Source organism: Phacochoerus africanus, chromosome 11 (genome assembly GCF_016906955.1).
Source record: "Phacochoerus africanus isolate WHEZ1 chromosome 11, ROS_Pafr_v1, whole genome shotgun sequence".
Taxonomy (NCBI): domain Eukaryota; kingdom Metazoa; phylum Chordata; class Mammalia; order Artiodactyla; family Suidae; genus Phacochoerus; species Phacochoerus africanus.
The window spans coordinates 31,384,715-31,400,234 of NC_062554.1; the positions used below are offsets into that span (position 1 = coordinate 31,384,715).

General features: G+C 40.9%; 1 protein-coding gene across 1 annotated transcript in view; it reads left to right on the forward strand.

The window, feature by feature from the left end:
• The first annotated feature begins 4,830 nt into the window (after window positions 1-4,830).
• The window catches only part of ARHGAP42 (Rho GTPase activating protein 42), a 279,431-nt gene continuing 268,741 nt past the window's right edge, over window positions 4,831-15,520 (forward strand). Inside the window, exon 1 of the mRNA XM_047751861.1 lies at window positions 4,831-5,012. Within this exon, the coding sequence (XP_047607817.1) occupies window positions 4,859-5,012 (154 nt within the window). The 5' untranslated portion in view covers window positions 4,831-4,858. The remainder of the gene's footprint in view (window positions 5,013-15,520) is intronic.

The window sequence follows — 15,520 nt, forward strand, 5'->3', positions numbered from 1 at the left end:
TAAATGAAGTTAGTTCATGATGCTTTCATACTTAGAATTCTGTTATTTTCCTTCAGTCTGCTCTTCAGAAATCTGTCATCATGATAAAATCTTAGCTCTAGAAGGGCCTTTAGACGTCATGTGGTCCCTGGAAGAAATTCTACCCTCTCCAGTTATTCCTGCTCCCTTAGTTGGTGGTATTGACTAACGGCTTCCATGACCCTTCTAATAAGCTAAACCTTCTACCCCAAAGGGTGAGTGCTGTACCTCCCTCCCCCAGGCATCCCCTCTGAGTTATACTACTTCACCTCAAACTCAGCATGGAACACTAAGCTTATCTACCCGTATTCTAAAGAGATAATACCTCGAGTTATAAAAGCTCAAAATTTAGAGTTATGTTGGAATTCTACCTCAACCATGAAATCACACTGTGTGTTTGCTTCCTTTATTTAATCTGCTTTTGCCCATCTCTTCCCCATTCTCTACCCACCTAGCCCAAATCCCCTCATCTTATCTCTCACCTGTTTACCCTTTTAGTCTTCCAACCATTGCTCTTTAGTTCAACTGGATGAGAAGCACTTGGAGTCAACACTTATCCAATGTGGTCTATGTTCTGTGCTCTTCCTAGGAAAGTCTCCCTTTCCTCTGGACAAAGTGAAGTTTCTTTTTCAACTCAAGCTACATTTAGTGTTTATTTCATGACAGCAATGGAAAGGAAGCAGAGAGAGTTGTATACATTTGAGAGAAACTCTGCAATTTATTAGAACCTTTTTTTAGCTGCAAAAGACGGTGTCAGCAAGTCATATAGGCTGCTGTCACTAGTAATATGATAGATATGTACCCTTGCCTGTCAGAGAATGCAATGTCATACCTCAACCAATCTGACAAGAAACAGTCATGTGAGAAGCATTGTGGGACAAAAATAAAGTTTTTAATAAGGCAGAATAAGTAACACCTGCTATGGAAGGGCTTGATCTGAACTCATTTTTCTGCTAGCAGAACATCTTAGAAATATCTCTTGATTCAACCATCATGTAGATTCAAATAGTTTTAAAAAAAATTTGGCTCTAAGGTCCTCTTTGCTTCTCTAATTAATAATGAAATCATCTAAGTGAAATAAGCCAGACACAAAGACAAATATTGTGTGATTTTACTTATATGAGGTATTTTGAGCAGTCAAATTCATAGAGACAGAAAGTAAAATGGTGCTGACCAAGGGCTGGAGAAAGAGGGATGTGGGAAGCTGGTGTTTTAATGGGAATAGTTTCAGCTGGAGAAAAAAAAAGTTCTGGCGATGGACGGTGGTGATGGTTGCACAACAATGTGAATGTAGTTAATGCCACTGAAATGTGTACACTTATAAAGGGTTAAGTAGTAAATTTTGTGTTTTTATATATATATATATATAAAACCACAATAAAAATGCTTAAAAAATTGGATCACATGTTTTGTGAATTCAACGTTGTTTTCTAGATATGGATTCAACGTTGTTTTCTAGATATGAGGTAAGGTTGACCTAGAATGATACAAAACCCACTGTCAAAGAGTGTACTTTGAGAAAAGATAACACAAGGATAGAAATGCAAACAGGGACAGTGGCACAGTGTTCTCACTGAGGAAAGGGCTGAAGGATATATTTGGGCTTTATAGGTCTACTTGCCTTCTGTTTAGTCTTCTCTTATGAGGCCTGAATTTAGCCTCAGAATGTCTGTCTGGGAGGCCTATGTCTACAAAACTGATTGAAAAATAATAATAACCCAACAGTGACACTTATTAAGTATAAATTAAGTACCAGGCTTAAGTGCCAGATATGATATAGGTCAAGAAAAATGTCTTAGACAGATTTACAAATATGTATTAGTTTACTATACTCACCTCACTGTTTTGCTCTTTAAAATAAACAAAGCCCCACACAACCCATTTCAGAATTAAGAACACAAACAGACTTTTCTCTGTGCCAGTAACCATGCCAAAGAATATGTCCGCCAATAGCATTTGTGAAAATCAACATGCAACTGAGAGAGCCATGTATTGTGAAATGGAGATTTTTGGAAGGCTATATTTCAATCCATTAAAATTTCCTATGAAAAAGAGCTTGCAGGTACGGACCCTCTTTATTTAGAAAGGCTATTATTTTAGAAAGATTCTGGTTCCATTATTATGGAAGGGAAATAATACATGAAAACATCAGTTCAAAACTGACCGTAAATCCACCTTAAAGCAAAACCATTTCTGATGTCTCTCAAGTGGCTGGGTTAATGTGGCATAAGAGAAAGCCTGACTAGCAGGTATAATTAAAGTATGAATCACAGGAATAAGTCATGAGTAACTCTGACAGTACCTGCAGGTAAAAAGCCCATTATAACTCACTAAACTTTAGAGGATAAATGATGAAGGGAAGGAGGAAAAATCCTAATTCCATTCAATGCAATGCAAAGATGGGGCCTGAGTGGAAACACAATGATAATGGCCTCAGTGCATTATCGCTAAAATATCTGGGTGAGGCTCTGTAACATAGCAGTCTGCTTCATGTGATACAGGTATCTGTTCTCTGTTTTCTATTCTGAGAACTGCTTGAGGTCAGGTCTGATGCTTTGCTTTGCGTATCTTTCCCTATAAATTGCTTCTCTGCCCAGATCCTAATAATGTATACAGTAGGCACAAAACATGCAATTACATACATGAACGGGTAAATTAGAACATATATCTTAGAATCTAGAATAAATCTGTCCTGACATATAAGACTTTAAAGGAAGAATGAAAATTGACATCTACCTTATTAAATGCTACTTATCAAAGACTGTTGATGCATTCTTAAAGAATTAATCACAGGACTTTCATTTAATGAAAAACAGGAAGAGATTGTTATATTTTATCCTGTTTCATATCTCAGCAGTTGGCATTGGATTTAGTTATTTGGAACAGCAACATGGCAAAAGTTGAAAGGAAACTATTTGTTTGGCCTGCCTAATTTTTTTTTTTTTTTTTGTCTTTCAGCCTGTGTGATGAATAGGTGTAAAATCACCTCAGGTGAAAAACAGACCCACTACAGCTTCTGTTACTCCATTAACGGACAAATAGCATTATTGCCTTCCACCCCACTCCACCCCACCTTCCAAATGAGGAGTATTTAACTGACAGACACAAGTTAGACATTAAAAGTTAAAATGACTCTAATGGTAATTGGCCATTCTCCCAATATTTTGAGGCTAGGAACATAATTACAGATGGAAGGTTAAGTCCAACTTCCCTGGCTCAGAAGAATTAAAACCAAAGCCATCAAATATATTGTTTACATCATCTTATCAGCCTTAGTTTAAGGTTTACATGCTGTTTTTAATGTTCATGTGTAAAAAAATGAAACTAAAAGTCTTGACAGATTCTGAAACAATTTTAATTGGGAAAAATGTAAAGCACTTTAATGGAATTTTTCCCATGATCTGTAGAAGGGTTTTTAAACAGATGGTTCAAATGGACAAAGCAATGAAAACATAGAAATTAAAAGCAGATCCTTTAGAAAAATAACTGCGCTCTCAGAAATCCTATAGATGATGGCGGGACTAGATGTAAAGCAGCAGTTTCTCTTGCTGTCAAGGTTTTGAGAGAACAGAAATTTATTAGGTGATCCCTCCCAGAGGAGGGGTATACCGCCTCTTGGTAAGAATTAACTATTCATTTGGAATTTCAGCCAACTTCAACAGTTTGAAAATCTCCACGCTTGCAGGGCAATTCCATCCAGGTGACCATAATAGATACAGTTGTGATGCAAATAGGTATTTTTCTAGAAGAAGAACCCCTCAGTCCGAGGCGCTTATTTGGTGGAATAAAAACAATCTAAAATCTTCCCACCTTCTCAGCAACTTGGAAAAACAAAAAAACTGCCCTAGGTCTATGAAGTTCTGCGTTTTGAATATAAAAACCCTGACTTTCTAGGATCAAAGCAGTGAATGGTGAGAAAAAAGAAAACTTTTCAACATGGAATTTTTCTGCATTCAGCGCAGGCTAGCGAAGTAAAAACTAACGCTCGAAAGTGGCATCTCCCAACCAGGCTTCAAACTTCAGGGAGAGGTAACGTTGCTTTCTCTCCCAGACATTTCTAGGCAGTGGGTGATGAGAACCGGGTAGGGAGGCATATTGGGAGCTGGAGATGTTTTAGTGGAGTGGAGGGCACCAAAGTGTCACCGCGGGCTAGTGGAAGCTGGCCGCCCAGGAGTTGCTGAGTTAACGCCCGCGCGCAGGCAGGAGCGCGATCCCGCCGCGGCAGCGCAGAGCCCAGGAGCAAAGTGCGGGCAGCTGGGCGCGGGCAGGAGGGTAAATGGGAGGAGGGGCGGGGCGGCGCGGGGTGGGAACACGGCGGCGGGAGGAGGGTCTCCAAGCCTGGCCCGATCAGCGAGCGCTCTGAGCCTGCGTCCACCGAGGGGGAGGGTTTCCCCGGCCCGGCCGGAGGGGCGGCTGGGCGCTTCTGGCTCCCAGCGCAAACGACTGTCAAGGGAGTGGGAGAGCAGAGCTGCCGGAAGTGCCTGCGAATCGAGAGAACTTTCCTGCTCCGGCCGCGGCCCGGAGCCTCCGCCGCCTCCGCGCTTGCGGCGACGATGCGGCCGAATGACAACGAGCTGAGCGGACCCGCGCCTTGGCCCACCGCCCGCGTGGGCGCTCGCCTCGCCTCGGGGGAAGAAGCCTGAGCCCGGAGGCGTCCGCGCGCCGCCGAGTCCCGCGCAGGCGGCGCGGCGTGCGGGACCCGTTTCCCTTGCACGTCCCCTCGCGTCCCGGCTGGTTCCCCAGGATCGCGCGTCCCAGGCGCCGGCTGCGGTCGCCAGCTGTCCCCGCCTCGACCGCCGGCCCAGACCTGCCCTGGGCGGCCGCTGGCAGTGCTGGTGCCATGGGGCTGCCGACTCTGGAGTTCAGTGACTCCTACTTGGACAGCCCGGATTTCAGGGAGCGCCTGCAGTGTCACGAGATTGAACTGGAGAGAACCAACAAGTTCATTAAAGAGCTCATTAAGGACGGCTCTCTGCTCATCGGGGCGCTGAGGAGTAAGTTGAGCTGGCGGGGGCGGGAGGAGAGGGCTCGGGGATTTGCGGAGTCCCTGGGAGGGTGCGGGTCTGAGGGGTGGGTTAGAGGAAGCGAAGCTTCTTTTGTTTGAATGGGTTTGGGGACAAAAGCTGAAGAGCTCCCCTGCCGGTGGCCAACAAAGTTTGTTCCTAGGTGTTCTCAATTTGCTTCCAAGTCTGTAGGGAAGAGAAAAATTCTCTACCGGATACTGGAGTATATATCCTGAGGAATGTTGATCAAAGTCATCGTTTTGTATAACGTTCTTTGAAAAATGTTGGCGACTGTTGGTCTTTTTTTGCAACTTTATTAAATAATAAACTTTATTTATTAAAAAAGTTTAAACTTTTTTAAAAAGTCCTTCAGGAGGGGTTAAAGAGTTTATCTGAAGGATAAATATAAAGCTAGATTATTTAGTGATATTCAAGGAAAATTATTTTCTTCTGTACATCAGTGGCTCTTCATTGGGTAGATCAGTCATCAGGCCTTTTGAAAGATAAGTAGCTTTGTAGTTTTGCGATTTAGTAAGATGAATGACGACAGCATGGCACCACTGGGTTTTTATCTCTTTACAAGACTTTTGTGCGTCTTAATTTCTGGCTTGCATTGTAACCCTGGTGTTGGTGGAGTCACTGGGGATGAGAGTTCAGTGGCTAAAGACCAATCAGAACTTCTTTTCTACAGCAAGTAAAGATTACTTTTAGGGGCTTCTCCTGCCTCCTTTTCTGCATACCTCCTGTTAGGATTTTCTTCACTCCTTTTTGCATTCTCTGGATCTTCACTTTCAGTTACTAGGAGCTGGGAGAGTCTTAGTAAATGAAACTCAAGAGTTTCTCTTACAGAGAATTGACTGACTAAATAATAAGCTTAATTTGTTACCTTTCCCAGGACCTATTTGAACTTTAATAGAGGCTTCTGAAAACTTTAGCCACTGAAAATGAAACCCTAGACACTCTGGCCTCTGATAGGTGAGTGGGTGAGGTATTTTCCATAAAGTGGAGAAGCCTTTGGGTGATGTAGCAATCCCCAAGACATAGGTTGGCGAAGCCTCATTGTATGTCAAGTATTAGGTCAATGACTACAAGAAAGAGATGCCCATGTGCTTGAACCTAAGACAACATTAGCGTCTTACCTGTATTTTGAAGCATGTATTAATAGGAAGAATGGAGCTTATAAAAATGTCTTGAAATTAATGTGCTCCTAAATCCTTTTTATTTTAACCATCTCCAATGCTAAAACATTTACTTATCACTTGTGTTACTTAGCCAGGGTAAAGAAGATATGTTCAATATCTGAATTCACTTAATTTCTGAATTTGAGGATGCTACTGATAATAGTGTTGTCCTGATTTGTGAAAAATAGACTAGTTTATCTGTAGTTCTTTCCGTCTTGTGTACACAAATGTGAACTCTTCTTCCTCTGGTTTGCAAATCCCACTTGAGGTCTCCAGACTAGCCTCTCTGGATCTTAGAGAGCATAATCCCTCTTCAATGAGAGTTTCTCAGATGGTCTACAAGTGACATTTTTCCTCACTCTGCTGGAGATCTGTTCTAGGCTTCAAGAGTTTAAAGCACTTGATAAGCTGTGATAAAAGCTCTAAAATGCACATCGTTTTAGTAGTAATATTATGAACTTTATTTTCATTGAGTCTAGCCTTGCAAAAATCAGGTGATCCCAACTTTATAGGTTTATTTTTCCATTCATAAGTGAAGAAATCTTGAGAGTATAAGTTCCTTGAACATATAGACCCTACCTCATGAACTTGGCCTTGTACATTTAAATATACAACTTATCTTTCTAGGATTCTTAATGCATTACATTAGCATTTGATTATTACTTCTCTCATGGTAGAAAAAAAAAAAGACGGTATTTCTTGTTGAAAGAATTCCCAGCATTAGCTGCCAAATGGAAAATAGAGTAGAGGAACCCTTGAAGTCACGTGATGGCACTGCTTTTTTCCCACCAAGCCACCTTCTGTCCCTTGGGGAGGATGCTGTGAGGCTAGGCTACAACTGCTAGATGCCTGCTCTCTGAGGCTGCTCCTGTAGGAGGATAGTAATGTATCCCAGATCAGATATGGAGTCCTTTCTGACTGTTTTTCCTTGTTATCCTGGGAAGCCTTCACTTGCCTTAACTTTAAACTACGCCTTCTCATTCTCTATACCTGCTGTTTCAATAAATATATCCATTGTCCATGTCAGTTGTATTTTTAGCATTTTGCTATCATTTTCATTTATAATTAATAGTTTCTTTCTCTTTTTTTGTATTTTTAGGGCCACACCTGCAACATGTGGAAATTCCCAGGCTAGGAGTCGAATCCAAGCTGTAGCTGCTGGCCCCCATCACAGTCACAGCAACGCCAGATCCAAGCCGCGTCTGTGAGACCAACACTGCAGTTTATAGCAACACTGCGTCTTTAACCCATAGAGGGAGGCCAGGGATTGAGCCCACATCCTCAGGGATACAAGTCAGGTTCATTACCACTGGGCCACAATGTGAACTCCACTTAGTGGTTTCTTAATAAAACTTTCCTGTGCTGACAGTCACTGGTGTATTTCTAAGCATCTTATATTATTTCCAACTTAGTTAATAGCTTTTCTGGTGAGAGTTTTGGCATGCCCTTTGGAGTAATACATGCTTTTCTGTTCCAATAGGAGTCACGCATGGTCCTTAATCTTTGGTTCAGGATATGCATTTCTTCAGTAGAGTATTTAGAAGGATCCTTATAGATGACGATCTTGACTAGATGATTTGGATTTTCATATGTAAGATATTTAAATTTTTAAATACGAATTATTACATTTCACATTCACGTCCACTCAGAAAATAGATGGCAGTTAACTGAGTTAACACAGTGAGTTAATGTAGACCTGAGTTTAAGTTCAGGTGCTGTCAAATGCTGTGTGATAATTGGCAAGTAACTTCATCTCTGGGTCCTCCCTTTCCTGCAAAATGAGGGAACATCTATAAATACCTTACCATTAGGATTATTTGTTCATTTTGTTGCATTCTGTACAGACATTTGGTGAGTGATATTGAGAATATTTGATACTGGTGACTTGTTCACCTTTTTTTTTTGTCAAGTTACTCTATGAACTTTGTTCCTTTAACAGGTGCCAGTCCTAAAATTTGAATTGTGAATTTATAGGTTAGTTTTGCTTATTAATTTTCTCCTTTCATCATATCCAAAGAAACATTTCCAAATGGCTTTCTCACGTAGTTCCCCCTTTACTTTTTCTTTTTGTACTTTTGAACTCAAAGAACCATCTTTAAGTAGAGCTTTGTCTTGGCAAGGATAGACTCTCCTTCCCCTCAAAAAAAAAAAAAAAAAAAGGAGAGGGGGGAAATAAGGGCAGAAATGGAATTTACTTATTGAATATAATTGATTGAACTGATTGGGTGGGGAGAGCATATCAACATTCTTTTCTCCAACCTGCCCTTCAGCAGCTTGGCCATCCCACCTGCCTTATCACTAGCTACTTCCTCTCATTGCCTTCAGGTGGAATTAGCTGCCTTATCACTAGCTATTTCCTCTACCCTTAGGATAGTGTTTCTCAAACTTGTATGTCTGGGCTTCTTTTAAAGGAAAAAAATGCTATTGGAGTCTAATATAATTTTATTTATTTACTATGATAGTTAAAATATATACATGTCTGGGTTTTTTTTAAAGAAAAATATTAATGGACTCAATTTTATTATAGTTAAATACATACAGGCATGAAACTATAATTATGTTTATTCATATAATCTTAAAAGCAAGTCAGCTTACAAATTAAATATAAATAATACTGTGAAACCAATATAAAACTTGTAAGCTGCACTTAATCTAATGGATGATGTTATTTTGCTGAAATAAAGTTTTCTCTCATATAAAGACTGCTGATAATACCTTGTATGTTGTTGATGATTCATTTTCTCACCGCTTTTTCTGATTGAAAGTACAGTTCTTCACAATCTGCTTAGCCTGATGACAGACTTCTCTGTCTCACAAACTTTATTTATTGATCCTATTGCCTCTTTTCTTAAAGCATTTGTTCCTGGCATTAGTGATCTGTGGCACAAATAAGAAGGGGTGCCTCTTTGAGTGGTAGAATTTGGTTGTGCATCAATTGAAGTTGGTAGAAGAATATGCATTTAATTAAGATATTAGCAAGAGAGAAACACACTTTCTTTTTTTTTTTTTTAAATTCTGACCTAGTATAGTTGATTTACAATGTTGTGTTAATTTCTGCGATACAGCAAAGTGATTCAGTTATATATTTTTTCACCTTATTTTCCATTATGGTTTATCCTGGGAATATAGTTCCTTGTGCTCTACAGTAGGGCCTTGTTGTATATCCATTCTGAATATAATAGTTTGCATCTGCTAACTCCAAACTCCTATTGCCTCTCCCCACTGCCCCAATACAAGACTGTTCTTTGTGTCTGTAGGTCTGTCTCATAGATAAGAATACTTGGGACTCACACCCTTTGTTAAAGGTGTCTACCTCTCAGTGTCCACAGACCTCAGTTGAAAGTACCCTGCTTGGTGCACTTGTGATCTGGAGATAAAGTAATTGTTGAAAGTGAAAGAAACTCTAAATGCAAAGCCGACATTGGAATATCTTAGAAAGGGGGACCTACTCCTGCCATCCATTTGCTGTGTGTTTCACATGGTTTTTCACGTTAAGCCAGTCTCTCTTTTGTATATGTTCAGGGCCCACTTTGCCACCAGTTTTTGGTGGCACCAGAAAAGAGATAAATAGAATGGAGAAAGAAGGGCAAGTTTAAGACATTTGAAAATTTTTTCTTTAGTTACAGCACTATTTACTTGGTCAACACTATTTACTGCTGTTGTTTTAGGCTATTTTTGGTGTTTAAATTTGCACCTTGGTTTTATTTGGTTTACTGGAATTCAGAAGATTCTTGTTTACCCTGTAAGAGCTGCCTCCCTGCTGCTTTTTCTAACTGATATTATTTTGCTTGTTTAGCTGGGCAGCCTAGTCAAAGGTGTGGATGTGTAATTACTTGCACCATTCATTTGGTTCTTACAGTCATTCATTAGAATTTGAGTTAAATGAGCAGAAATAATTGTGTCTTTCAAATGAACTGTAATTAATTTAGGAGCTGGTAGATTAGGAATGTGGTGCTGAAAGGTTCTGCTTCAGAGATGAGTACAAGTAAGGGCAGTTATATTTGTGTTAATTTAAATGGGAGCCTTGGCGCTCATCAAAGTGGAATTAAATTGGGATGGCTGAGTACTTCTGTCTACCTCTCTTCTTACTCTCTACATGAGCTTAATAGGTGCCTTTTAACAGTATCTTTATCTCCACTGGATTTCCTTTTTCTGCAGGTAGTAATTGAGGGACTGTCCTTTTAGAAAGCCAGGGAGTGGGTTGCTATGAGAACAAAATGGTTCCTATCTAGTGGAGAAGAAGGGCTTAGCAATAACCACCACTTACACTGCCTCTTATGACAGTTTTGGTCAAGGTACTCTAAGCATACAGAAAACTAAAGTAACCACTACCCTGTTTCTTTTTTTTTGGCTGAGCCCCTGGCTTAAGGAAATTCCCAGGCCCGGGATCGAACCCTCACCACAGCAGTGACCCAAGCCACAAGTGACGACAGCAGAGCCTCAACCAGCACTAGGCATTTTAAGTCACTGAAAAGCTCCTTTAATAAACACACTTTCAATTATTAATGTTTCTCTGAGTAAAGTGTTAATTGTGCTCATGATGATGCTTATACATTTCTCAGATTACATAAGGGAAAAAATAAAGCTTACATTCAGCCTTCAGTATTTCTTTGGTGCCAGGTGTAATTGTAGTTAAGTAATGGGTACATAGAGTGGCAGTCTTTTCTGTAGATTTATAAAGAGAAATATTAACTTTTTCAGGCTATTAAGCTGCATTCAATAAATATTGTGCATCAGTGAAATGTTTATTTCCGATAGATGGGAAAAGGTGAAGGAAAGGGGCTTATTTAGTCCTGAATCTCTTTTGTGAATATTGTTTCTGGCCAGAGCTGTGGTTGCCACCTGTTCTGGCCCCAGCCATTCCTGCTGTCTTGTCTAGATGGTAATTTCTGCTCATTTCAGCCTCTTGGCAGGTGCTAGCCTCCCTGTAGCCCCACCTGTCAACCACCGGGTTCAGTTTGCAGGGCTGCCTATTTCCTCCAGCCTGCTGAACCTCTGCCCAGCATCTCATCATCCTTAGAATGTATCCCCAGTGGATCTGGCCTTATCAACCAAGGGCTTGCTTCCTGCTTCTTGCTGACTTTCATCCTGAAAATTAAAATTAAAACCAGTTGCTGAGCACCTGGTTCTATAGTTCACGGAATCTCTGCCTCATCTTTTGCAGCTGCCATATTCTGAGTTTAATGGCTGGGTTTTGTGTAAGTGTGGTGACATTCATAATACTCATTAACCTTTTTTTTTGTCTTTTTGCTTTTGCTAGTGCCGCACCCGTGGCATATGGAGGTTCCCAGGCCAGGGGTCTAATCGGAGCTGTAGCCACCAGCCTATGCCACAGCAACTCAGGATCTGAGCCGCGTCTGCAGCTTACAACACAGCTCATGGCAACGCCGGATCCTTAACCCACTGAGCAAGGCCAGGGATTGAACCCGAAACCTCGTGGTTCCTAGTTGGATTCATTAACCACTGCGCCATGACGAGGACTCCAATACTCATTAATCTTAATGGACCATGGGGGTGGATGATAACGGGACAGACAGTAGAAATGTCATTATTGTCAGCTTTGGTGAGGTGAATTTAAACTTTGGCCTGGATATCTCTGGTACTTTGGAGCCGTCTCTATAGAATTTATGTCTAACCAGAAGTTAGATTAATCAGAATATGCCATTTTTCCATCTGTAGTGTTCTGATTTTATAATTGAGAATGCAATTATAAAAGCTGAAGAACATGTTATAGCAAAACACGCATGTGCAGTACTCTGGAAGGGAAGGGATTTGTTTCAGAAAAAGGGAGTTGCAGGATAGTAAGGTGCCGTAAGTAGCTGATAATGTCAGTTTTTCCATTTTTCCTCTTTGTTGCAGAGGAGCGTGTATGTTAAAGAAGAAAAAAATGACCCCTACTTTTCTGGGATTTTGAATCTTTGACTTGAGAGTGAATCTTTTTGAATCTTTGATTTGCCTAATTTTTACTTGGAACATGGTGGGAGAAGGCGAAGAGAGACTGATAATTCACTCTTTGTAGATGATTTTGTACTGATTATCACAGATTTTTCACTTCCAGTTTTTATTTTCTGTGGTAAAATCTTCATGTTTAGTGGTATTTTTAAAATGGCAGTACATGACATTTTTGATGTTGTTGGTTTATCTGATTTGGGTGATTATCAGGTATAATGGGGAGTGTCTTGTATTTTGTGAATAATGGGGAACCATCCTGGGGTGGTTCTGAGTGTTGGGTAGCATGAAAAAAATTTAGGAGAAATACACAATTTACATGCTTTATTAATAGTCCTCTCCCTGAACCTTGGCTTTGCTCTGAGAAAAAGTAGGTAGACCCAAAATGACCCCTTTCATTTGGAAGCCAGACATATTTCTCAGTAGTGGAATTTCTGTGATATCTCCTCACGCAAATCTAAAAAGCCATACTGCTTGCTAGTTTATGAAAGACATGCCAAAACTATTCCCTCATGTGTAAACATATTCTGAAGTTTATCCAAATGAATGACCCAGCTTCAGTTCTCTCCTTAGTACACAGGAAAAGTGATGATTTAATTTAGAAAACATATGTGTTTGTGTGTGGAGGAGAGTGATAAGGTGCTAATAGAAATGAATATTCTGGGAGTTCTCATTGTGGCTCAGTGGTTAAGGAATCTGACTAGGAACCATGAGGTTGTGGGTTTGATCCCTGGCCTTGCTCAGTGAGTTAAGGATCTGGTGTTGCTGTGGCTGTGGCGTAACGTAGGCTGGCGGCTACAGCTCCGATTTGACCCCTGGCCTGGGAACCTCGATATGCAGGTGCAGCCCTAAAAAAAAAAAAAAAAAAAAAAGAAAGAAAAAAAAGGCAAAAAAGAAATAAATATTCTGGATAGTGTATTTATCCCCTTTCAGATGGGAGCTATGTACGTACATGGATTTTACTTTGCTGTGGGGAGAATTTTCTCTTTTTCATTATTTAATTTTCTTATTCCTTAAAAGTGTCTGAATGAAAGATATGGGCAAAACCAAAGTGAAATACAAAAAAGAAATGGTGGTAATGGCGGGAGGGATTAGCAAGGAGACGCAAATTACAATTAGTGTGAGAGAGAACAGTTTAAGCGTTGTGGCTTTGGACTATCAGACTTTGTCTTCTGTGAAACAGTTATTATATGACACTGGAGAGTCAAAGGAATGAGAGATTCCAGTTGTTTTAAAAGTTGGTTGCAGAAAATCTGAAGGACAAATGAAAACTGTCAACAGAAGAGGTAACAGGTGTGAATTTTTCAGGGGCATTCTGTTTGGGGAAGATTTGGGAAAGTTGAATACGCATGAAAAAATGTCAACAGAGGTGATGGGAAGGGACTTTCAAAGGCCTGCACTAACTGCATGTCAATCCTGGTTTTCCTCAGGTGACCCTTTTTAACGTTATTACTGCCTCTGGATCCCCACTGCACCATGGCACCTTTTTCTTAGTATGTGGTATTGCTGCATTCCGCTTCCTTATTTCCTCTATCTTTCTCTTAAATGTTGGTAGTTTGCAAGGATTCCGTCTTAGCCCTTTTACTGTTTGCTTTCCTTGTGTGATAACATCTGCTCCCAGGCCTCCTGCCCTGACCGCCTTTTCCTGAGCTCTGGATTAGATTTTCACCAGCTTGCTACCTAGCACCACCTGGATGTGCTGCAGGCACCACAGACTCAGCATGTCCAGACAAAGCTCTTTCTTCTGCAGCTTGTTCTCTGGTGTGTTCTCATTTGTTCAGTTATATCCTCATGCAACTGGTCATCTTAGAAACATTTGAGTCTTTCTAATACTTCCTGTTCTACTCTAGTGTATTTTGTTTTGTTTTATTTTATCATTTTATTTTATTGCTGCACCCAGTGGGCCAGGGATTGAACCCATGCCAAAAGTTGCAGCCTGTGCTGCAGCTGCAGCAGCATGGGTTCCTGAACCTGCTGTGCCACAAGGAAATTTCTGTGGAACTGGAGTTTTTTCATTCCTCTCAGATCCTGACAGTTGGTTGGCTCTGCAATTCTATGCTCACAGTATCTTTTTTTCTTTTTCTTTTTATGGCCCCATCTACAGCATATGGAAATTCTTGGGCTAGGGGTTGATTTGGAGCTGTAGCTGCTGACTTACGCCATGGCCACAGCAACACCAGATCTGAGCCCTGTCTGCCACCTACAGTACCAGATCCTTAACCTACAAGTCCGGGGATTGAATGCATATCCTTCTGGAGACTATGTTGGGTCCTTAACCTGCTGATATGCTCACAGTATCTTAAATGTGATGTTCTCTGCCTGCTTTAATACATTTAGTACATTCAGTGTGTATGTTTGTGTGTGGGTGTGTATATATGTGTATGTATATACAAAGTAATTTTTTTTCCTAGCTTAAAACAGCAAATTCATTCTGTCACAGTTCTGGAGGCCAGAGGCCAAATTCACTGTGTCCAAAGGGTCCCAGGGAGGACCTTTCCTCACTTCTAGCTTGTGGTGTTGTCTGTGGTCCAAGATGTTCCTGGCCTTAGACCTGTATCACTCTGGTCTGTGCCTCTGTGGTCATGTGGAGTACTCACTGGGTATCTATGTGTATGAGCTTTTACTTAGTCTTCTGAATATAAACTTCTAGGGGCCAACGATGTTTATATTCTTTTTTTTTTTTTTTTTTGCTTTTTAGGGTTCCCTTGGGCATATGGAAGTTCCCAGGCTAGGGGTCGGATCAGAGCTACAGCTGCCCGCCTACGCCACAGCCACAGTAACGTGGGATCCCAGCCTTGTCTGCAACCTACACCACAGCTCACAGCATCGCCGGATCCCCAACCCACTGAGTGAGGCCAGGGACTGAAACCCCATCCTCATGGATCCTAGTTGGGTTTGTTAACCACTGAGCCACGAAGGGAACTCCCAGGATATTGGTATTCTAATCAGCTCTGACTGCATGGCGGCTACTCAGTCGCTGTGAACCAGTTTACATTTTACCAAGAACATGATATGGAGAAGGGTTCTGACTATCTATGGAGTGAATGAGCCAGGGTATCAGGACTGCAGGTTTGCTCTTTAATATTTCTTCCATCAGGCTTCAAATGGAGATGCCCTGGCCTGATGGGACTGACTTTTAGGAGTGCGTAACCCAGGAGACAGCAGGTAGCATCAGGAGTTAGGACTTCATTATAGTCCTGCTGCTGCCATTAACTGGTGGCATAGGTACAAGCCATTTTCCCCAGACTCTATTTTCATCAAAATGGGAATACCATTTGCTTTATATTCCTTGAAAGATTTTCATGTGGGCCAAGGGGAAACATGCATAATAATAACATAATTAAAACATATAATATTATTTTCATTGGC